The following is a 25520-nucleotide window of genomic DNA, read 5'->3' as shown; positions in this document are numbered from 1 at the left end:
AACCAGTCCCTCGGGCGAATTAGCGCGAGGATCTGCCTGGTCGTAAGCATTTTGAACGGCCGTCTCATGAGAGCCCTGTTCAAATGTCTCAGATCTAATATGGGTCTGAGCCCACCGTCCTTCTTGGGCACGAGGAAATAACGGCTGTAAAAGCCCGCCTCGGTCAGAGAAGGAGGAACTCTCTCTATCGCCTTTTTTTTTTTTTTCGTAGCAGCTTCGCTATTTCTGCATGAAGCAGATGGGCTGCTTCTGCGTTCACTTTCATTTCGGTCCGGGCTTGAAAGCGCGGAGGCCGACGACTGAACTGTAGCGAATAGCCCTGTATTACCGTGTCCAGCACCCATGTCGACACACCCGGAATAGCTTTCCATGCATTCGCACTCATAGCTAGGGGTCGAATGGCCTCTGAGTCCTGCCCGCTGCATAGCGCGGGACGAGGGACCTGCAGTGGCGGGCGCGCGGTGCGCGCTGAGACAGTGCTGCGAGACGGGGACTCGCTGATAGCAGTGACCGGCCGGACTGCGCTGAGAGAGCGCGCGTGAGTGTTTATAGCAGAGTGTGAACGCAGGGGAGCGGGCACAGGACTCTTTATTAAAACACGGCCGGTGGCAGTGGCGATATCTGAACCCTGAACGTGTGAGACAGAGCGAACAGCGTGTGGTTGTGAGCACTCGTGAGCGGGCACCTTTCCTACACTTCACACTCGAGCGGCAAGTGCGCGCTTTATGTGAGTGTGCTCTGTGGGGTACACAGGGGGAATTGTGCTTGTGTGTAGAAATGAACACTGGGTCGTGGGCATATTTACTACACTCAAACACCGTCGGCGTGAGCCGAATAACCAGAATTAACACTCTTTGCCAGATTTTCTGGGCCGCTGTACGAACAGCGTTTGTGTGCAGGCGAGCGAGTTGTATAACTGACTCATTGGCTGCAATACACACACTTTCTGCGTGTGAGAAGCTGGCCGCGAGCTTGGATCAGCGAACAGCATAAAAATTTTTGCTGCCAGAGCCGGGATCGAACACGGGTCTCTGGTGTGAAAGCCTGTTATTCTGCCACTGAGCCACAGGGGAAGAGTGCATAGGCTATCGGTTCGCTCGAGCATAAGAGAGTGCGGGTCATGTTTTTCGTCGGCGATAGCGTGCAGACGTGCGTGTATTATAACAGGCTCGTTGCTGCAACATTAACATTTTCAGCCGCCTAAACTCAGAGGGGGCTGAGAAACGTATGGGAATTGGAGAATGGCCCGGCCTCAGCGGGGCTACAAACATCTCCCTCCTCATTCCGCCGGTGAGTGAGGCACGCGGGGTGCTGAGCATTACTCGTGACCGTCCGCTCTGACATCCCTGAGAACGGCGCAGTTTGCGCGGGAAGCAGGGCGAGTAGCCGGAGCGTCGTCATGTTTTGCAGGCGAGCGTGTAAGGTAACAGGCTCGTTTACTGCAATATTAATATTTCCAGCCGCCTGAACTTAGAGGGGACTGAGAAATATGTGAGAAAGGCGGAAGCCAAGCCTCGGTGGGACTCGAACGCTCTCTTTCCTCCTATCACCGGCGAGTGACGGACACGGGGACAGTAGCTTTCTTGTAACGTAAAGAAAACTAACCCCGCGACTGTCAGCTTCTGCAATCCCTTGTGAGCGGCGCAGTCCGCGCGGCTCGAACAGAGGGAGAGAGTGCGGGGAGAGCGAGTAGCCAGAGAGAGCGTTATCATGTTTGCAGGCGTGCGTGTACTGTAACAGGCTCGTTTACTGCAATATTAATATTTCCAGCCGCCTGAACTTAGAGGGGACTGAGAAATATGTGAGAAAGGCGGTAGCCAAGCCTCGGTGAGACTCGAACACTCTCTTTTCTCCTATCACCGGCGAGTGACGGACGCGGGGACAGTAGCTTTCTTGTAACGTAAAGAAAACTAACCCCGCGACTGTCAGCTTCTGCAATCCCTTGTGAGCGGCGCAGTCTGCGCGGCTCGAACAGAGGGAGAGAGTGCGGGGAGGGCGAGTAGCCAGAGAGCGTTATCATGTTTGCAGGCGTGCGTGTACTGTGACAGGCTCGTTTACTGCAGTATAGATATTCCCAGTAGCCTGAACTAGGAGGGGACTGAGAAATATGTTAGAGATGGAGGTTAGACCGGCCTTGGCGGGTCTAGAACACTCTTTTCTCCTTTCGCCGGGAGACGGCGGGCGGGGGGGAGGGGGGGTAGCTTTCTTGTAACGTAAAGAAAGCTAGCCCCGTGACCGTACGCGTCTGCGATCCCTTGTGAGCGGCACGTTTTGCGCGGCTCGAACAGAGGGAGAGAGCGAGCCCCGTAATCATCCGCATCTCTAACACACCTTGTGAGAGGCGCAGTTGCGCGGCTCGACAGAGGGAGAGAGAGCGGGGAGTGGTGCGAGGCATTTGAAACAACGCCTCGTGTAAAGATACATCAGTAAAACACATAATGAGAAAGGATATATCGCCGGATAGCTGAGCTGGCACGGCAGGCTGAAGGCGGCGAAGATTCGTCCGGCTTCCTCAGGCTGTCCTAGGCTGGCTCGTTGCTGGTTTCGACGGCGACGGCTTCTCTCAGAGAGCAGCGATGCGAAGAGCTTCGCTGAAGAGACAGAAATCAGAGAATTAAGCCTCCGAGCCCTGTTTTTATACGCTCTGACGCCGCCCCTTCTGGCGGGCTGTGACGCGCGAGGGCGCGCGCACCCTGATTGGGCGTGACGTCACGCGGGGCTCACTGGTAGGCTTAAGCAGTTGCCGCGCGGCAGCCAATGAGCACGCAGTATTGCCCGCTCTAGCTCTGCTGTGCTGCCTGCTGCACTGCGTTGACAAATTATGAAAAATTAAGGATAATTTTTTGGCTTCAGTATCTCGAGAAAAGATGACTTTTCCCGTAGCGTAAGTTCCTTACGCAATACGAGAGAACCTCTCGTAAGAGAACTGAAATATATAAAAGTATTTTTCCGCCGCTGAATAAAATAAATTTTTAAGCAACTTTTTTAAAAAACTTTTCTTCTTGCAATTGAGGGTTATATATTTTGATGACAAATTTGTACCCAGAAGTGACCAAAACCTGACAAAATCTCCAAAAAACTCTCTTTAGGGACGTCCTCATTTGTAAATCTGGTATACAAATAACGTAATTAAAGGTTTACAACTTTTCTCAGAATTTCAAGATATACGAGTTATAAAGTCAGAATTGCGAGACTAGCTTCCATTGTAATTTCCACTCCTTTTGCAGTAAAATGTAATAAAACCGAAGAATTATAGGCTAATTTAGACCCACCATATCTGACCAATCAGAAACGAATCCTTGCCGACAGGCCCCGCCCATTTGAGCACTCGTGTGAGTGACGCATCCGCTCTACCTGCTCGCTCGGCTCACGGTCCGCCAGTCCCGTATGCGCGTGATTCACCTGCTCAAACGCTCCCGAAGATCCGCTGAAGTTCAACACGGTAAGATGGCGAGGGACCAGGAAATGAACCAGTGGGATTTATCGCTGTTCTCCCTCGAATAAACTCTTGGCTTGTTGTTTGTTCCGTAGGTTTGTCTGGAAGTGTTGTACTATTCCTGTCTGGATGAGTCGGTGCGTCCGTTCTGGTCCTTTAATCTGTAACACTTCCACATGATCACTGCTGGAATGACACACACAGCTACATAACGAGCAAGACACACACACTCTCTCCACGAACAGGTAAAACCTACTGTTGGCTATTATAACCTTTATTTAAATATATGAAAACTTCTTGGAGTGCATTCACACTTTAAATTGGAACTTTAAATTGCAACATTGTTACGGATCAAACAATTGAAAGAATGCTACAGTGTTTAAAAGTTTCATTGGTAATATTCAGAGCTGTATGACAAATAAATGGTTATAATTTGTAATATTGAGTATGAGGACGCTCTTTTATATCTATCTATCTGTAAAAAATGACATGTACTGTGTTAGACTAAACTGGGAAGGGTCATAGCACTTGCATAATGTTAGTTTAACTGCTTCTGTTGTTCTCTTCATTGGTAAGTCGCTTTGGATAAAAGCGTCTGCTAAATGATTAAATGTAAATTAATAACTGGTTGAGCTGCATGTTGGCTTCTCATGAAGTGGAGTTGCTTCTCATGATTGGATGAAACCGTAACACCGGACCTCTTGAAGCAGGTGCAGAAGATCTTCATGATGGACGACAGGGCTGTGAACGAGTCTAATGTGAAAGTGGCTGTCCGGGTGCGACCCATGAACAGGAGAGGTGAGAGTGAGCCGTCACATCTTAATGTTTAGAGACGGTGTGATTGTTTCTGGTCAGTATCTGCAGCCTTTAGTTCATTTATGATCCCTTTGGCATCGTCACATGCATCTCATAATAATAATAAGCGACCCCTGCAAACACAATTGGATAAAACATATGCGATGTCTTTCCCTTCAAAGACTAGGTGTTTGATTTCAGTGAAACACAGAACATGAAAACCATATTCATATATGATTCCCATCAGTATTTTGACCAATTTCTGATTGACTGTTATTAATGTGCGTTTTACAGAACGAGACTTAAAGACAAAATGTGTTGTGGACATGGAGGGAAACCAGACCGTCCTGAACCCGTCCAGTGGAAACCTGGGAAAGGGCGACAGCAGGTAAACTGGAGTGTGTGTGTGTGTGTGTGTGTGTGTGTGTGTGTGTGTGTGTGTGTGTGTGTGTGTGTGTGTGCCTACTTAACAACATTTTGGGGACAAATTTGTACCCAGAAGTGACCAAAACCTCACGTCCTCATTTGTAAATCTGGTATAAAAATAAAGTAATTCAAGTTGTTGTTTTTTTTAATGTAAAAATGCAGAAAGTTTTCTGTGATGGGTAGGGTTAGTGTAAGGGGATAAAATATACAGTACAGGATAAAACTCATCACGTCTATAGAATGTCCCCATTTAGATAGCTAAGTAAACGTGTGTGTGTTTGTGTGGGTGTGTGTTTGTCGAACAGTCAGTATACACTGCAAAAAAAGATTTTCTTACTCAGTATTTTTGTCTTGTTTCCAGTCCAAATATCAAAAAAAAAAAAAAAATCTTAAATCAAGATGCATTTACTAGATCAGTAAAATCCCATTAGACATATGTCTTGTTTTCAGGGGGAAAATCTAAATTAAGTGAGTTTTTGCTTAAAACAAGCTAAATATTCTGCCATTGAGGCAAGAAAAATAATCTCGTTTTCCATTTGAATTAAGATTATTTTTATTGCCAGATAATTTTGCTTGTTCTAAGCAAAAACTCACTTCATTTAGATTTTTCCCCCCCAGATAACAAAACATAATATCTTATGGCATTTTACTACTTTAGTAAATCCATCTTGATTTAAGTATTTTTAGTTATTTTGGACTGGAAACAAGACAAAAATACTGAGTAAGAAAATCATTATTTTTTTTGCAGTGTTGTAAAATTTGTAGATGTGATTTTTGCAGCTCTTGTTAGATGACTCTTAATCTAGTCTTGACAAGCCTCAAACTATTGAAGTAGTATTAATTAGATCTGAAGAACATGTACAGTAAGTGTTGTTTGCCTGTGCAAAACTGGCCACCACTGTTCTAGGGTGTTCTGGGTAATTTCTAGTTGCTAGGTGGTTGCCTTTTATTGCTCACCAGGTGAAATAATGAGTCTGATCACTCAGTAAAGTAGAAACAGAGAATCTCTATTTAGCAGATTAGACTTTCTGTTTCAGGATTCTGATTCTCTCTTTGGCATTTTCTTTCTTCCTCTACATTCCTCCTCTCATCTGACCTTTAGTGTCCATAGAAACGATTGAAGGTTCGTTGGCAGGTCAAGGGTAACCCTGGATACTCCCGAAAACCCCCAAGAAGCTAAATTACTCATGTCTCATTGGGTCTTTTCAGGCAACTTAAAACAAAGCTGCACAATGTGTGATGTCCTCTTCACACAGCTTTACAAATGATATCTTGGTAACTTCCTATGAATACTAGGCATTTTAGTAGAGCTCCACGATTAAAATATCGCCATCTCGATTCAAACACCCACATGATCTCATTCCTAAATGACAATGTTTCGCGCGAGTGTATATTCAACCTTTGTTCACACCGCAACATTCATATCTGCATCTGTGCTGCCGCTGAGCGAGAGAGAGCAGTTGTCATGTATAGGTACGATTATTTCCGTGTTACAAATATTTATATTATCACAGAAGTACTGGGATAAAAGTTTATAGTTCTGTTATAAACACCGACATCTACGGTAGAGATCAAAATAGAGCAAATCACCTTTTGAAAGTAACTTGACGCTCAAATAACGATCGTATCGATTTACATCGTTACACCAGTAGGTGGCGACAAGTGACTGTTAAAAAATGTATTTTTCATTGATTCAATCATTAAATCAAAAACGCAGATTCATCCAGTAATTAAACAAGCCACGTATTTATGAGTGAGTCGTTGAATTATTCTTTCAACCCCATTCTTTTTAATAATTCAGATTAATTAAACATTTTAAATACACTGCAGCAATTAACATTTTCAGAACCTCTAGTAAAGTTTGTTTAGTTGTTAGAATTGTGATCTCTGTTTGAAACAAAAAAATCGTGATTCTTTATTTATCCAGAATCGTACATCTCTAAATTTTGGAAAAGGAAACTTTGGAAACTTAGCTTGACTAAGTCTTGACTAAGACATATTTGGACGCAGTGAAGTTATTGCTGGGCAGTTGCTAAGATTTTCTGGGTGGTTTAGAGGGAATAACATGATTATTACAGTGTTCTAGTTGGTTGTTCGGCAGTTGCAAAGGTGTTCTCTGTGGTTTCTAGGTCATTAAGTGGTTGTCAGTGTGTTCTGGGTGGTTGCTAGGGTGTTTCTAAGCAGTTGCTAAGGTATTCTGAGTGGTTTGTACTTTGTAGGGAATAACATGATTATTAGAGTGTTCTAGTTGGTTGTTCGGTAGTTGCAAAGGTGTTCTCTGTGGTTTCTAGGTCATTAAGTGGTTGTCAGTGTGTTCTGGGTGGTTGCTAGGGTGTTTCTAAGCAGTTGCTAAGGTATTCTGAGTGGTTTGGAGGGAATAACATGATTATTAGAGTGTTCTAGTTGGTTGTTCGGCAGTTGCAAAGGTGTTCTCTGTGGTTTCTAGGTCATTAAGTGGTTGTCAGTGTGTTCTGGGTGGTTGCTAGGGTGTTTCTAAGCAGTTGCTAAGGTATTCTGAGTGGTTTGTAGGGAATTACATGATTATTAGAGTGTTCTAGTTGGTTGTTCGGCAGTTGCAAAGGTGTTCTCTGTGGTTTCTAGGTCATTAAGTGGTTGTCAGTGTGTTCTGGGTGGTTGCTAGGGTGTTTCTAAGCAGTTGCTAAGGTATTCTGAGTGGTTTGGAGGGAATAACATGATTATTAGAGTGTTCTAGTTGGTTGTTCGGCAGTTGCAAAGGTGTTCTCTGTGGTTTCTAGGTCATTAAGTGGTTGTCAGTGTGTTCTGGGTGGTTGCTAGGGTGTTTCTAAGCAGTTGCTAAGGTATTCTGAGTGGTTTGTAGGGAATAACATGATTATTAGAGTGTTCTAGTTGGTTGTTCGGCAGTTGCAAAGGTGTTCTCTGTGGTTTCTAGGTCATTAAGTGGTTGTCAGTGTGTTCTGGGTGGTTGCTAGGTTGTTTCTAAGCAGTTGCTAAGGTATTCTGAGTGGTTTGGAGGGAATTACATGATTATTAGAGTGTTCTAGTTGGTTGTTCGGTAGTTGCAAAGGTGTTCTCTGTGGTCTCTAGGTCATTAAATGGTTGTCATTGTGTTCTGGGTGGTTGCTAGGGTGTTTCTAAGCAGTTGCTAAGGTATTCTGAGTGGTTTGGAGGGAATTACATGATTATTAGAGTGTTCTAGTTGGTTGTTCGGCAGTTGCAAAGGTGTTCTCTGTGGTTTCTAGGTCATTAAGTGGTTGTCAGTGTGTTCTGGGTGGTTGCTAGGGTGTTTCTAAGCAGTTGCTAAGGTATTCTGAGTGGTTTGTAGGGAATAACATGATTATTAGAGTGTTCTAGTTGGTTGTTCGGCAGTTGCAAAGGTGTTCTCTGTGGTTTCTAGGTCATTAAGTGGTTGTCAGTGTGTTCTGGGTGGTTGCTAGGTTGTTTCTAAGCAGTTGCTAAGGTATTCTGAGTGGTTTGGAGGGAATTACATGATTATTAGAGTGTTCTAGTTGGTTGTTCGGTAGTTGCAAAGGTGTTCTCTGTGGTCTCTAGGTCATTAAATGGTTGTCATTGTGTTCTGGGTGGTTGCTAGGGTGTTTCTAAGCAGTTGCTAAGGTATTCTGAGTGGTTTGGAGGGAATTACATGATTATTAGAGTGTTCTAGTTGGTTGTTCGGTAGTTGCAAAGGTGTTCTCTGTGGTCTCTAGGTCATTAAATGGTTGTCATTGTGTTCTGGGTGGTTGCTAGGGTGTTTCTAAGCAGTTGCTAAGGTATTCTGAGTGGTTTGGAGGGAATTACATGATTATTAGAGTGTTCTAGTTGGTTGTTCGGCAGTTGCAAAGGTGTTCTCTGTGGTTTCTAGGTCATTAAATGGTTGTAGTAGTAGTAGTAGTAGTAGTAATTTATTTCTTCGGTCATTATAAACATTTAAATCTTAGGTCACATGTTATTCAAAGATCCTGTACATAATACAAAAAAATACAAAAAAAAACAAAGAAAAAAAAACAAGAAAAAAAACAAAATGTGTACATTAGAACGAAAAATACAAAATGTGTACATTAGGAATTTAAATGCTAAATAATGCCTGACCGAAGGGGTTTAGGCTGAAGTCAAGACTTATTTTGCCTAACCCCTTTTACAACTGAGACACTATGTCCCAAGATGACACAATTATACAGTTTCTCTTATACCAACAATGGTAACATGTAAGCACAGAACTTAAACTTCACAATCAAAATTATATTATGCATCCTCTTTCAACTTCTTTTCTAATGTTCTTCATTCAAGTGTTCTATACTTTTCCATAATGTTTAACTTATACATTTTCTTAAATGCATTAATAGTTTTAGAGCCCTTAAGTTGAATAAGAAGACCATTTCATAGATCAACTCCTTTAACTGATAAACACCTCCTCTTAGTATTACTCTTCGCCATGGGTTTTTGTAACAGATCAGTTCCTCTAAGGCTGTATCTAGATTCTCTAGTTTGAAACATCTCTTGTAAACAGTGAGGAAGCATGAGATTGTGAACCTTGTACATCACAACTGCTGTGTAAACATCAACAAGATCATGAAATTTTAATATATTTAATCTAATAAAAAGTGGATTTGTTGGAGCAAGGTATTCTGCATAGCTAATCACTCTAATTGCTTTCTTCTGCAATAAGAAAATGGGTTGTATATTAGTTTTATAGGTATTCCCCCATATTTCCACACAATAGCTAAGGTATGGAAGGATGAGGGAATTGTACAGTATATATAATGCGTTTTGATTCACAGAGGTTTTTATTTTACACAGTATAGCAATAAGTTTAGAAATTTTAGTCTTTAGTATATTTATATGCGCTTTCCAATTTAACTTATCAATGTTAATTCCCAAAAATTTTGTTACATACACCCTTTCAATTTCTACCTCCCCAATTTTGAGTCGACATAGTTTGTTTACTACCTTGTTTCCAAATACAATATATTTAGTTTTATGCAGATTTATGGAAAGTTTATTTACTTCAAACCATTTTTTGAGTATCTTAAGTTCGGTTTCTACTGAATTCAAAAGCAGCTCAAGATCTTTTCCCGAACCGTACAAACTGGTATCATCAGCAAATAGGATACATTGCAATTTGTTGAGGACTTCACTAATTTCATTAATGTACATAATAAATAGTTTAGGTCCCAAAACGGAGCCCTGAGGAACACCGTGGGTTATTTTTGCCTCCATTGAACTGATACTATTAATATGTACATACTGATTTCGGTCACTTAGATAACTTTCTAGCCAAGCATGTGCTAAGCCCCTGACACCATACCTTTCTAATTTATTTAAAAGCAATGAATGGTCTATAGTGTCAAAGGCCTTGCTAAGGTCAATAAAGACACCAACAGCATACTCACTGTTCTCAATAGATGTTGATATCTGTTCTACTAATTCTGTGACTGCCATTGAAGTGGACCTATTGGATCTAAAACCGTACTGATGTTCACTTAACAGGTTATGCTTGTCTATAAAGCTATCAAGTCGTTTCACAAATAGCTTTTCCAATATTTTTGAAAACTGCGAGAGTATTGAGATCGGTCTGTAATTAGTAAACTGTTGCTTATCTCCACTTTTAAAAATAGGTATTACTTTGGCAGTTTTCATTTCAAGATACCCATTAAAAAAGACTGATTACATATATACATGAAAGGAGTAACAATACAATCAATGATATCTTTCACAAAGGACCATATCAATGTCAAATCCATCTGTTGTTCTCTTAGTCTTGAAGGAATGTACAATTTCAATGATTTCTCTCTCACTAACACTTTCAATGAAAAGTGAGTTTAGATTATTTTTAATATTAATTTCTTCAAATTCTTTTGCATTGTTTGATTGCACAATTCCATTGGCTAACTTAGGCCCAACACTGACAAAAAAGCTATTAAATGCATTAGCAATTTCCTTTTTTTCACTGATGATTGAATTATTCACTGTGAAGTAATTTGGATATTCTTCCTTTTTTCTCCCATTCCTGATAATGCCATTCAAAACCCTCCAGGTACCTTGGATATCATTCTTGTTCTGCTCCAGCAAACTGTGATAGTACGCTTTTTTATTAAATCTTATTATTTGAGTTAACTTATTTTTATACATTTTATACCTTTCTTCAGTTTGTTTAGTCCTTTGCTTTAAATAAACTCTATAGAGTTGTTGTTTTCTTTTACAGGCCTTAGCTATGCCCTTAGTAAGCCATGGCTTATCCTGGCTATTTTTGTTTTTAATGTAGTATTTCTTATGCGGACAGTGCTGGTCATAAAATTGAATTAGGGTAAGTAGGAAGGCATTGTATGCCCTATCAGGGTCAAGAGTTGCATACACTTCTTCCCAAGTTTGGGCACATAAGTGGTTGTCATTGTGTTCTGGGTGGTTGCTAGGGTGTTTCTAAGCAGTTGCTAAGGTATTCTGAGTGGTTTGTAGGGAATAACATGATTATTAGAGTGTTCTAGTTGGTTGTTCGGTAGTTGCAAAGGTGTTCTCTGTGGTCTCTAGGTCATTAAATGGTTGTCATTGTGTTTTGGGTGGTTGCTAGGGTGTTTCTAAGCAGTTGCTAAGGTATTCTGAGTGGTTTGTAGGGAATTACATGATTATTAGAGTGTTCTAGTTGGTTGTTCGGCAGTTGCAAAGGTGTTCTCTGTGGTTTCTAGGTCATTAAGTGGTTGTCAGTGTGTTCTGGGTGGTTGCTAGGGTGTTTCTAAGCAGTTGCTAAGGTATTCTGGGTGGTTTATAGGGCATTATGTGGTTGTCAAGGTGTTCTGGGTGGTTGCTAAGCAGTTGCTTAAGTGTTCTGGGTGGTTTCTAGAGCATTAAGTGGTTATCAGTGTGGTCAGGGCGGTTGCTAGGGTGTTGCTAAGGTACTATGTGTGTGTTTTCTAGGGAATTATGCTATATAATTTTGTGTTATTCTCAGAGGTTGCGAGTTGCTAAGATTTTTTTGGGTGGTTACAAGAGTGTTGCTATGGGTTTGTTAAGGTCTTCTGAGTGGTTGCTGGCTGCTAAGGTGTTCTTAGCGGTTTCTTTATATGACTAGTTATCCAGCCAATATAATAAATGTTCAATTAAATAATGTTGCTGGATTTCTATTGGTTGTTAAACAGTTTTGCTTGTTTAAACAGTCTAAACATTATTGTATTTTTTTTTTACTCATTTGAGGCAATATTTTTTATTTATTTCAGAATGGCCTGACATTTTTGTCAATGCATATGTTGCATGCCTCAGTTTTTGAGTGCCAGGTCTCTTTGCTCCATTAACACAAAGAGGAGTTTGTTGGTTTTGGAGCAGAGCCTTCATCAGTCACCAGTGTTTGATTTCACAGTCACTGATCCAGCAGTTTGTCTGTCCTTCAACGGAAATAATCCGCTCTGGGTTTTGTGTTGGTCATATGTCAGCATGCATCAAACTGTTATATTAAAGACCAGACATCTTTTCTCTTTCCCTCAGTCCTTTTCCATGTCTCCTCCTTTACAAAGGGTGTGTTTGTTTTCTCAGAGATCTGGCCGTGTTCCAGGTCACCTGAGTCTCCTCGGTTGTGTCCAACCCTTTCTCCGTTTCTGAGCGGAGATCTAGTCATGAGCCTCCTCTGCTGTAACTTGCAGTGTTGGCGTGCGAACAGGTTTTACAGGCTTATTCAAGAAAGTTTACTCAAATTCCATAATTATCCCTGGCAGCAAACTTGTGTCTTCATTATGAAGTGCAAGTAGAGACAGGACACTTATGCAGATACTGCTTGTCACGTTAATGATTTCAGGGTGGTTTTTAGTTCAAGTAAACCTTGAGATGAAGGAGGTGTAAAGAATTTGGTTTCATTGTGTAATTCTCACACACGGTTCAGCTTGTCCTCAGATATTGCACATATTTCAGAGTGCGAATTACACAATGGCCTTCAGTGGGGGATCTGAGATTTGGGGGAGGGGGTATGTTCTCACACACACACACTCATTAACACACACTCACTCACACACACTAACACACACTCACTAACACACACACTAACACACACTAACACACTAACACACACACACACACACACACACACACACACACACACACACACACACACACACACACACTCACACACACTAACACACACACTCACTAACACACACATTCACTAACACACACTAACACACACACTAACACACACACTAACACACACACACACACACAAACTCTCTCACTCACACTCACACACACACACACACACACACACTCTTATCTATCTATCTATCTATCTATCTATCTATCTATCTATCTATCTATCTATCTCTCTCTCTCTCTCTCTCTCTCTCTCTCTCTCTCTCTCTCTCTCTCTCTCTCTCTCTCTCTCTCTCTCTCTCTCTCTCTCTCTCTCTCTCTCTCTCTCTCTCTCTCTCACTCACTCACTCACTCACTCACTCACTCACTAACACTCACTCACTAACACACACACACTAACAAACACACACACACACACACTAACACACACACACACACACACACACACACACACACACACACACACACACACACACACACACACACACACACACACACACACACACACTCAATTACAATTTAAAATAACTCTTTTCTATGTGATTATATTGTAAAGTGTAATTTATTCCTGTGATCAAAGCTGTATTTTCAGCATCATTACTCCAGTCTTCAGTGTCACATGATGTATAATAATGTTATTACAATGTTTCTTTTTTTTAATAATAATAATAATAATAATAATCACAAAATCATAGTAATTATTATTCTTTTATAGTCGTATTGAATTGGTCAAAAACAGTGGGAATGTGGCTTATGAAAACTCAAGGAGAGAGATTTTTAAATCAACATTTGGTGTAGGATTTACTTTGAAACTGTTAACTATTTTCATTCTTAAATTACTTATACATTTTACAAATAGTTACAAAGAAACAGCAAGTAACACATTGAATTATGAAAATATTGAAAACATGAAATATTGCACTCATTGATTCTTTATTTGTATTGTCTATGTGTTGGGTGAGTGATGCATATATCTAATATTAATGTGTGATTTTTTTGTCTGTCCTTTTGTAAATACAGGAACAAACCAAAGGTGAGTTCTCTCATGCCATCTCATGTTCTGCATTACATTAATGTGAACAAAAGCTTTGTCACTTTGCCATGACAGAAAAGGGTTTAACTTAACATGTTCAACTGGATTTGTAAAGTCATTATTCTCTTGAACATTTAGACGGCTCATTTCAAGATTGCGATGTCTCGTTTCAGGTTTTTGCATATGATTATTGCTTCTGGTCTATAGATGAGGCTGAAGCGGCCAAGTTTGCAGGTCTGTTGATATTAAAAATAATGCATTTCTCTATGATGACTATTCCCATTATGGAAACTCTTAATCTGTTTATACCTTTATACTGCAGTGATATGAATCATCAGACATCATTTATGCTGACAATAGAGACTCTTATAGACATCATTATTCCCAGCATGTGTTTCCTTTTCTGAAGAAAAGACAAACCTGTAAAACTACTTGATCAAATCTGCAGTTTATCAGCTCTAAAAGAAAAAACAAGGTTCAAGACGTTAAGCTCTATAAGCAGTTGCTGCATTTGTTAATTACAAATTTTTCAGTTAATAAGAAAAACCAAAAATCTCAGTTACAGAAAGACACTTTCAATGGAAGTAAACGGATGATAAACTTGAAGGCATTTGATAAACTTCTATTGAATGTTTCTGCAGTATTTTCAATTGATTTATTAATGCATGATGCCGGTTATTCTCATGTGCAAAATATGATTATTTATGTTTTGTCATTTCTAACCTGTAGGTCAGGATGTGGTGTTTCAGTGTCTTGGAGAGAGTCTTCTGGACAGCGCTTTTCAAGGATACAACGCCTGTATATTTGCATATGGGCAAACAGGTACAGTTAGGACGGCTATCTGTGCAAAAAGTGTGTAAAATGGCTGTGCATTAAACAAAATAATAAAACCGGAACAATAAAACATATTTAACTCTGTAAAACCTGACATATGAAATTCTTTTTTTTAAGGAACAATTTATTGTACTTTTAGACAAAATACTTCTTTATAAAATCTTAAAATGTTTGCATGTGTGTTTTATGTTGTGTATCATATTTGATCAATTATGCTTTTATGGCTCATATAATATGATATAGTGATAATATAGAGCCCAAATATTCAATTTGATGCAGATATATTTGTATGGCCAAAATATGAAATTCTGATAGCTTGTAAATAAATGAGATCTTTATAACAGTATAGCAGATACTTGCATAAAGTCATATAAATATCAGTCGTCACTCTATATCTCCCAGTAATATGTCTTAGCGAGGTGATATGCAAATGCTTAGTGTTATGATCAAAACTCTTGAGTGCATGTAATGCAATGCAATATGATGGAGATTGAGAGATGAACAAATAAGCGTTCCTCAAAAGCCTGATGGATCATAGTTGATGCACTTTAACATGAATGAAAAAAGATGTAATGGATAATCAAGTAAACATAAGTTGCTTCAGTCCAGTAAGTGTTCACCTTGAAATATTACTAACAATATAAAAGTGATTCTTACTTTACCGTTTAAAATTCAGTAAAGTCTTCATCAAAAAGACACGTGAACCACAAACTGAAGGTGGACGTTTTATACTAAAAGGCCTTTTACTTGATAAAAATGTTTGACAGATGCCATGTGGTAGATTGTGTACATCATGTTTTTCAGCAAATTAGAAATGTATGTATCAAATGTGATACGGTTTTGCTTTATAGGGTTAAACAAAGAGCTGATCTCTGATTGGTTCCCGCTGTTCCCTCTTTGTCTTGATTGGCTGCAGGCTCAGGAAAGTCGTACACGATGATGGGAACGTCCGAGCAGCCGGGTCTGATCCCGCGTCTGTGCAGTTCTCTGTTTGAGCGCACCGTACAGGAGCAGAGGGAGGGCGAGAGCTTCACCGTGGAGGTCTCGTACATGGAGATCTACAACGAGAAGGTCCGAGATCTTCTAGATCCCAAAGGGTGAGGATGAACAACTACATGCACATTATTTTACAATTAAAAGTGCAAGTTCGCTGATTTTCAACCCTCTTTGTATTGTTACAATGCTGGTAGTGTATGTAAATGGACAATGTTTACTCTTTCTCTGTGTTACCTGGGCCAAGAAATCCAGGGCACATCATCCGGCGGACATTTTAACTGTCGGAATGGCAGTTTCTTTCAGTGTTTCTCCCTCGGTTTGGCCTAAAACTCTGTGTTTGTAGTCATCCAGTTTGAAATGTTAACTGCAAACATGGAGGTTTTTCTGATTTTCCATCACAGCGTTCTCTCCATGTTTACGATACTTTATCCACAGCCTACAACATGCCGAATTCTTCACTGGAAACTGAAAGTGACTCACTCCCGCTAAATGTGTACTCTTTGAATTATTGCACCCAGGAACAATACAAGTCGACACCATTATGACTAAAAGTTTGCTAAGAAGTTTTTCCTAGTAAAGCAGGGTAATATTTGAGACTGGTTAAGCCTATCCAATAGGAGCAGACTGGGTGTGGCCTTGGACGCCAATATGCCCAGTGCATTATGGGTGTTGAAGTTTTCCTACCTATTTGGTAGTTTTCTCTCCTTTTTCTTAGTTTTCTTTAGTCGTGTAGAACCGATTTCAATTTTTTTCGCCTTTCTACTACATAGGCTGCCAAGTTTTTATTGAAAGCCCATTTTGCCACCAGTGAAGCATCTCTTTTTTTGCTTGCTATTAGGTTTCCGGCATTCATTAAAAACCTGTAAAAATTATACAATTAAAATGCTTAATATGCTTGAATTAAATTTTGCAATGTGTACTGCAAATATTGTTGGCTCTTATGAAAAATTGCTGTGATGTTTCTCTCAGGAGCCGGCAGGCGTTGAGGGTCCGGGAGCATAATGTGTTGGGGCCGTATGTAGACGGTCTGTCCCGTCTCGCTGTGACCAGTTACAAGGTTCTTCCAACACCTTCATGAATATCCAGTCTAATGCTCTCAGCGCTAAAACAGTATGTTTGTGAATGTCCTTCTTTTGTTTTTCAGGACATCGAGTCTCTGATGTCGGAGGGGAATAAATCCCGCACTGTGGCGGCCACAAACATGAACGAGGAGAGCAGCCGGTCACATGCCGTTTTCAATATCATTCTAACACACACGCTCAGAGACCTGAAGACGGGGGTGAGACGCAGATCTCTGTCATCAAATTAAAGGTGCAGTAAGAGATTTCTGAGAAACACTGTTGAAGGGGGTGTGTCCACTAATGATGGGGAAAGAGAGAGTGAGCCAATCAGCTGTAGGGGGCGTGTCCACTCATGATGGGGAAGGAGTGAGTGAGCCAATCAGCAGTAGGGGGCGTGCCCACTCATGATGGGGAAGGAGAGAGAGTGAGCCAATCAGCAGTAGGGGGCGTGTCCACTCATGATGGGGGAGGGGAGAGAGAGAGCCAATCAGCAGTAGGGGGCGTGTCCCACTCATGATGAGGGAGGAAGAGTAAGTGAGCCAATCAGCAGTAGGGGGCGTGTCCCACTCATGACAGACTGAGTTGGCTCAGTGGAAAAAGAAGGGTTATGATCAGGCAAGAGCTTTAGGACCTGTGTTAATATTATAAAAGCTTTCCAGTGCTGGAGAGACCTCAGCGGGAAGGCCTGAAAACGGACGCAGAGGTTGAGTTTTGATAGCTTCAGCTATGATAAAGACACATCCACTCTGCACTGCATGTTTATGCATTTTGGGGGAGGAGCAATGAAGGGAGGGGTGTGTTTGTTTGCGTTGATTTCAAACACCAACAGTGTTTCTCAGAAATTGCTTACTGCACCTTTAAACCCTTTTAATGAAAGGTGAAGTGTGTTATTTTAGCACCACTAGGGGAACTAATTGAATTTAGCAAATGGATAGATATTTATATTTGCTAAAGAAATGTTTGCATCACATTTGCATTTTATGAAAATGTAAAAATAACTTATTTTCTTCGCTATTCAAGTGTGGTTTAACTAGTAATGCAGAAATCACACACTGCAGCTTTAAAGCAGAGTTATGATAGTTAAATAAAACCATAAAACTTTTGTTACTTGAAAGAAGATAAACTTAACCAAAATAAAATATAAAAATTAAACTTATTTTATTTCAGCTAGTTGCCAAAGTACCATTTCTCCTTTCATTTATTTTAAATTATTTTCATTTATTTCTTCTTTCATTTATTTCATGTACTGAAATAACTGTTAACTATAACTGGAAAAAGAAATTAATAAAAAAATATGTAGAAGGGACAAAAACTAGTAAAAATGACAAAAACAATAAAATTCATAAAACTTTTAGTTAATTAAAATAAATAAATGAATATATAAAATATAAAAACAAATTAAAAATAGTAATAAAAACTATAATAGGAATTAAAATATCACAGTTAAAGTCAGCATGAAATCAAATTTGACACTAGTTATTTTCTTAATGCATGCTACTGTTCTTATGGTAATTTTTGTTTTTGTTTTGTTTAATAGTCGTTTCATTTGAAAATGCATCACAATATGCTAGTAAATTTGGTTGCAACTTTCATTTCATGTTTACTTGAAAGAAAAGACAGATCTACTGGCTGTATTATTGTCATAGACTGGAATGTTTCTTTCAGACGAGTGGAGAGAAGGTGAGTAAACTCAGTCTGGTGGATCTGGCCGGCAGTGAAAGAGCGGATAAAACCGGAGCTGGAGGAGAGAGACTCAAAGAAGGCAGCAACATTAACAGGTTAAACACACACACACACACACACACACACACACACACACACACACACACACACACACACACACACACACACACACACACACACACACACACACACACACACACAAAATCACAGGTTTCCATGTTTTATAGGGACTTTCCATTGACATAATGAATTATACCGTACAAAATATGTTCTATCCACTTACACTAACCCTACTCTTAAACTTACCCATCACAGAAAACTTTCTGCATATTTACATTTTCAAAAAAACATAATTCTGTATGATTTATAAGCTGTTTTCCTCATGGGGACCAAAAAATGTCCCAATATCGTCCCCCCATTTTGTCCCAATAGTATAGTGAACCACACACATGTTTGTTTTATATCAGGTTGGGGAGTTTTGCTGTTCCTAAATTAATTAATTCGATTAATCATCTGGGGCCGTATTCACAAAGAATTTTAAGGCTAAAAGTAGCTCCTAACTGGCGAATTTAGGAGCAACTCCTAAAAATAATGGGTGTGTCACTCCTAACTTTAGGACTCCTAATTTTTTTGACTAAGAGTAATTCACGAAGCATTTTAGCCCTAAAAGTACCTAAGCCTGGGACAGCTTAAAAGAAGTCGAGAGGACTCCTAACTCACTAAGACCTTCACAAACCGCTTTTTGTGGCATTTCACGCTGCAATGTTTTGAAATGCGTATGCGGCGGCTACAGGAGCTTCCAATCGCGAGGGAACAATTCTGCATTGTAGGCATAACTAGGGATGCAATAACACCACCAACAACAACCAAAACTAGGCTACTCATTGCATGTAAACTAATTGTAACGTTTCATTGTGAATCAAATTAAAATGTTCTTCTCTTTGCAAACGTAGGCAGAGGCATATAGTGACAGATTAATTCAATAATGTTGCAAAGATATTGCATCAATCCATATGTTTCATTAGGCTATAGGCTATTTGTTTTGCCTTAAGTCAAGTCAAGTCAAGTTTATTTATATAGCGCTTTTCACAACATAGGTTGTATCAAAGCAGCTTCACAGTAATAAAACAATACATCAATGTTTGTTTCTAGTGGAACGTCCACGTTTGGTAATGCTGATCAATAGTATCGTTGATTGATTAATTAAATTAAATATTCCCAAATATCCCCAACTGAGCAAGCCAAAGGCAACAGTGGCAAGGAACCGAAAAACTCCATCAGGTGACCTAATGGAGAAAAAAAAACCTTGGGAGAACCCGGGCTCAGTCGGGGGCCAGTTCTCCTCTGGCGTTTATGAACTAGAGGTCGGATTTAACTGTAAGATTAAAAGTATTATATGAATGCCTGGCTGAAGAGATGCGTCTTTAATCTAGTTTTAAACTGGCTTACTCTTTATTCATTTAGGCTATTTATTCAGTTATTCATCATCTTCCGTCCTTCGCACTACTTGTGTAGCGCACGCATTCTCAGACCTGTCACCTGTCACTCATCATCGTAGGGGCGGTGTTTGGAATCATTCCCGCGTTACAATCATCAGCCAATCAAGGTGGTCACTTCAGTCAAGCTCGTGCATGAGTAATGACGTCATCCATAGCAACGAAGACTCACTCTTAGTTTAGGAGTTGTCATTTTTCTTTACTAAGAGTAGGTCTGAAAGGTGTTGTGAATAACTTTTAAGAGAAAACTCCTAGCTAAAATCTTTTAGTGCGATTTAGGAGTACTCGTAGTGGTGAGATAAAATGCTTTGTGAATACGGCCCCTGATATTTGTCCATTTAGACACTATTTTTGTTTATCCCTTCATATTTTCAGGTTTCACTCAAACACACTGTCATTTACACATATTTCAGTGTATTCTTGTGCTAATGTGTGTGTTCAGGTCTCTCACAACTCTCGGACTGGTGATTTCGGCATTGGCGGAGCAGGGCGCAGGAAGAAACAAGAGTAAATTTGTTCCTTACAGAGACTCGGTGCTCACATGGTTACTGAAGGTGACGATACGCGTTATTTTAACACTGCACACCTTGTAAGAATCTAATTATTAGGTCTTCAAGGAGTAGGTTGGCTCAAAATTCAGATTTTGTCATTGTTTTCTCACTCTAATCATGTCAGTCAGTCCCTGTATGCTGTTATTTTTTCTGTGAAACACAAAAGGAGAATTTCTAAAGAAGTTTTAAAATGCACTGTTTGAGTGTAAAAACACATCTATTTGAGTTGTTGTTATGGAAAATATGCCATAGATTGGCTTGGCATAGATAACAACTTTCTGATGTAATTTCCTCTTTTTTTTGCATGTCAGGACAGTTTAGGAGGCAACAGTCGCACAGCTATGGTTGCCACGATTAGTCCAGCGGCCGACAACTACGACGAGACTCTGTCCACGCTACGGTACGCCGACCGGGCCAAAAGCATCGTCAATCACGCTGTGGTTAACGAAGATCCAAACGCCAGGATCATCAGAGAGCTGAGAGAAGAGGTGGAGAAACTGCGCAGTCAGCTGACCGAGGCTGAGGTACGACACACTGACACCTGTCTGCTGTGTTAAAGAGATGAACTTTGACCTCTAGTGCATTCAGAAGTGTTTTTCTGTGTGTGAAGTCAATGAAAGCTCCTGAGCTGAAAGACAGACTGGAGGAGTCTGAGAAGCTGATCCAGGAGATGATGGTGAGCTGGGAGGAGAAACTCAGGAAGACGGAGGAGATCGCACAGGTATTAAACACACAAGACGCTGGATGTGCGTCTGACGTCACATTAGATTTCCATCCAAAGTTGCGAATTTAACAAAGCACCGTTTCCATCCACAAAATCCTCACTTCCTGATAAACTGGAGCTAAAGTTGAGTTCCAGAAGTAAAAACTTCCATTAGGAAATTGATTTTGAATGATAACTAATAGGCCTTTAAAGCTACGAGGTTATTAATTTAAAGCATTTGATCTGTTGAAGCCATCAGCCAACATTATTTAAGCATATTTTTAAAATAATGGTGTTTAACTGTGGATTTCCTAGTGAAAAATTACATTACCCATGATGCTGTACAGAAAATTAAACCAATCAGAGAGTTGAAACAAGCAACATGCTCCAAAAGATCTCTTTAGCTCTGCCCACTCCTATGTATATGTCCCATATTTATACATTTATGCATATTTTGCAATAAACTTAAACTATTTTTTATATATATATAAATAATAAACATTTGTAAATTAGTAGTTTTATATTTTTTCATTGTTCTTAATTCGATTATGCCGTTCTCAATGCTTTATCGGATTGTAGTTCTTTCCCTCAATAAAGCCGTGAAGTACCTTTGTATTCTAGTTAGATTTTCTATTTATTATTTTTGCTTCAAATCAAAGTTTGTAATGTTATGATTCAACTCTTGCTGATTGGCTTGGTTCATGGCTTATAACGCTTTAACGAAGACTATTTTAAAATGATTTTTTTCAAAAATACGCTGATGAAAAAGGTGGCGGGCGCTAAATTTAGCTGTTTTTTACAGTGCATATTTTACGGTGTATAATTGTTGATCTTTTTTGTTATAATTGTGGGTATGGGGGTTTTGTCTGTTTTTTTTGTATTTAAAGAAATGATAAAACTCCTCAGGACAGTCAGCAAATCACACAATGGCTTCTGTCCTCTGAATTGAATGTGTCTGGTTCTCTAGGAGCGACAGAAGCAGCTGGAAAGTTTGGGAATTTCTCTGCAGTCGTCTGGGATCCGAGTCATTGATGATAAATGTTTCCTGGTCAATCTGAACGCAGACCCTGCCCTCAACGAGCTGCTTGTGTATTACTTAAAGGTACAGACACGGATTAATGAAAACTAGTGTTACCTTCTCAGCTTGAACATTTCATGCATAACAATTCACACATGTATATGTATGTAAAATATATGCATGTGTAAGTGGTAAATCTGCTGTAATGATTTCAATTTGAAAGCAACATGTTTTGAAGGGTTGTATTTCCATTTGTGTGTGTATATGCACAGGAACACACTCGTGTGGGTTCTGCGGACTCTCAGGACATTCAGTTGTGTGGTTTGGCGATTCAGTCGGAGCATTGTGTCATCGACATCAAACTAGAGTCGGGAGTCACGCTCACCCCGAAGAGAAACGCTCGGTAATCACACACACACACACACACACACACACACACACACACACACACACACACACACACACACACACACACTGATTTACACATATGGAGAATTATGAGCAAAAAAACCATCATAAATGATGTCTAAAATTACAAACAGGTTTATTATACTTAACTAAAACTAAAGCCATGAAAAAACATTTTCGTTACTTGAAATAAAATGTTAACTGAAAATAAACTTAAATTTGTATCATTTCAGCTAATTGCCAAAGCAACATTTTATCATTTTTATATATATATATATTAAAAAACATAATTATTGTAAAGTAATTGTATTGTATAGAAATTGTAAATTGTAATTTTAAACTACACAGATACAATTATAAAGTTAAATTATATAAGATATTTATAATGAACTAAACTATTATAATGAACTAAATATTGTTTATACAGGGTGTAAACCTACATTAATTGCATTAACAGTATTACATAAGCTCTAAACCTAAAATGTTGATGTTCTGTGTGATACATATTCATATGTCTCAGTCCGTCTCTGCTCTATAGCAAGTGATAATGTGTGTACATGTGATGGCTCATACACTGCGTGTCTCTGTGTGCAGCACGTGTGTGAATGGAGCGGTCATCTCGTCTCCTGTCCAGCTGCATCATGGGGACCGAATCCTCTGGGGAAACAACCACTTCTTCAGGTCAGCGAGACGCATTTACACTCTGGTCAAGTGCGAGTTTTGGGTTTAATTGTTTCTGATCAGGCGATTTGATTTGGTGTCTGTTAAAATAAAAACTCTGGTGGATTAAAATCCTCAAAGATGCCATTTTATGTGTCCTCTTTTTAAGGCGAGACACGGCAGGCAAAAAAAAAAAAAAAAACTTTTTCACTGGTCAATTTTGAGATTTTGGGCTATTTGTTTTCGATAACATGTCTTCTTTAAGACTTGTGGTGAAAAAAAGTCCAAAATCCACATTTAGATCTTTATTTTACTACACTTTGTCTATTTGCGTCTGTAGATTTCTCCTAAATTCAACAAAAGTTGTCGTTGTAAATCATCACGCTGCTCCACGATCGCTGTCTGCTCCCTGTCATCACATACATCGTTGGAAAGCTCTCTCTCTCCTGTGCAATGTTGTCGGATCCAAATATGGTCATTTCCTCTCAAAAACAATGTGTAAAAGTGCGTCCTGACTGGTGTCTTCTCTTTGTGTTTCTCAGGATCAGCGTGTCTAACATGTATCGTGTTGGCGTGGAGGATGAGGAAGGGTCTGTGATGAAGGCTGGTCTTCACCCGGAGAGTCTAGATGTGGACATAGACCGTCTCAGTCACGGCTCCAGTGACACCAGCTTCAGTTTCGAGTCTGCACAGACAGAAGTCATGATGAAAGCGCTGGGAAGCAATGGTGAGGGACATGTCGCTTAACACACAAACTGTAACAATCAATATAAGCGTTTTCAAAATAGTGTTCATTTTCTCAGCTATTTTAAAATTTAGTCTTAAGGCCCTTGCACACAAGGTCCGAAATTCGCGTCCGAAATTTTCACACTTTAAAAAATAAATACAACCTCGCGTTATGTCAATCACGCTTACACACTGCCTCAAAAACTTTCGTCCGTCATAAAAAAATTCGGATCGGGTTCGATTTTCTGCGTTTTTGGCATCCGTAGCAAGCACTTTAAATGGTGTTTTGACAATTCAGAGCCACCGAATTACGAATACGAAAAAACACTTACAAAGAATGAAGTGTGCAAGGGCCTTTAGTCCTGTGTCAAATGTCATTTTTAGTTTTTATCATATTTAGTCAACCTTATTCTGGGAGTTTTAGTCAATGAAAACTTAGTCACATTTTCGTCATGCTGCATAATTAATGGTTAAATTGATAATGGGCTAATTAATTTTGCTCCTTATTGTAATCACAACAACGATTAATCACATCCAAAATAAAAGTTTGTGTTTACATAATATATATGTGTGTATACTGTGTATAATTATAAATACACACATATGCATGTATATATTTAAGGAAAATGTGCTATTTATATATAAAATATTTATATATAATATTATGTATTAAATATATATACAGTATATACATGCAAATATTTCTTAAATATATGCATACATGTGTGTATTTATTTTTTTTATATATATATATATATATATATATATATATATATATATATATATATATACACACACAAATACAAAATAATTATACAGTACACACACATATATTATGTAAACACAAACTTATTTTGGATGCGATTAATATATATATTTAGTGTATGTATATATGTATATATTTAATATATTTTATACAGAGACATTTCTCACACACACATACGTGTTTGTGTGTGTGTGTCTGTGTGTCTGTGTGTGTATCTGTATATATATGTGTATGTATGTACAGTATATGTATGTGTATGTGTATATATATATATGTATATGTATATGTATATGTATATGTATATGTATATGTATGTGTATATATGTATGTGTGAAAATGTCTGTGTGTCTGTCTCAGACCCGATGCAGTCCGTGCTTCACTCTCTGGAGCGCAGACACGAGGAGGAGAAGCGTTCGGCTCTGGAGCGCCAGCGGCTGATGTACGAGCAGGAGCTGCAGCATCTGCGCAAACGCCTGTCCTCAGAGCTGCAGACGCAGGGCTCTCCTCTTCAGCATCACCACAGCAGCGAGAGTCTCCACATGAGCTCGGCCTCCTCACAGAACCGGCTGCGCCAGTGGAGCGAGGAGAGGTGGGAAAACTGCTTTACCTCAGTGGCTACGTTTACATGCAGCCAAATGATCTGTTAGTAATCGGCTCAATCGGACTGAAAAGCCTTCGTGTAAACATCTTAATCGGTCCGACTGAGCTCGATCGGATTGAAAGGGCTGGTTTATTCCTTTTCTAATCCGATCGAGAGAACATGTAAACACGTGATCGGATTGAAAACCGAAACTGAAAGGACTGCGCGTGTGCAATGACGTTGAAATAGCGTAATGACGCGCGGATCGAGCTGTTCTTGCTGTTGAATAAAGTGCCATATAA

The 25520-nt window shown here is 39.5% G+C and overlaps 1 protein-coding gene across 3 annotated transcripts in view; it reads left to right on the top strand.

The window, feature by feature from the left end:
* Window positions 1-3603: 3603 nt before the first annotated feature.
* The window catches only part of kif13bb (kinesin family member 13Bb), a 49562-nt gene continuing 27645 nt past the window's right edge, over window positions 3604-25520 (top strand). For 2 of the 3 annotated variants that reach the window (XM_079887973.1, XM_079887971.1), the window contains exons 1-18: window positions 3604-3681; window positions 4144-4234; window positions 4526-4619; window positions 13724-13736; window positions 13910-13970; window positions 14466-14558; window positions 15487-15667; window positions 16536-16623; window positions 16711-16845; window positions 18293-18405; window positions 20249-20360; window positions 20669-20881; window positions 20968-21078; window positions 22028-22162; window positions 22351-22481; window positions 23081-23167; window positions 23689-23873; window positions 24996-25227. In XM_079887973.1, the coding sequence (XP_079744099.1) occupies window positions 4162-4234; window positions 4526-4619; window positions 13724-13736; window positions 13910-13970; window positions 14466-14558; window positions 15487-15667; window positions 16536-16623; window positions 16711-16845; window positions 18293-18405; window positions 20249-20360; window positions 20669-20881; window positions 20968-21078; window positions 22028-22162; window positions 22351-22481; window positions 23081-23167; window positions 23689-23873; window positions 24996-25227 (2057 nt within the window). In that variant the 5' untranslated portion in view covers window positions 3604-3681; window positions 4144-4161. The remainder of the gene's footprint in view (window positions 3682-4143; window positions 4235-4525; window positions 4620-13723; window positions 13737-13909; window positions 13971-14465; window positions 14559-15486; window positions 15668-16535; window positions 16624-16710; window positions 16846-18292; window positions 18406-20248; window positions 20361-20668; window positions 20882-20967; window positions 21079-22027; window positions 22163-22350; window positions 22482-23080; window positions 23168-23688; window positions 23874-24995; window positions 25228-25520) is intronic. The other variant, XM_079887972.1, reaches the window with a different exon arrangement.

Source organism: Squalius cephalus, assembly GCF_949319135.1.
Source record: "Squalius cephalus genome assembly, chromosome: 12".
NCBI classification, from domain to species: domain Eukaryota; kingdom Metazoa; phylum Chordata; class Actinopteri; order Cypriniformes; family Leuciscidae; genus Squalius; species Squalius cephalus.
Note: the sequence above shows the minus strand (reverse complement) of the source record. Positions and strands in the feature narration are given on the sequence as shown.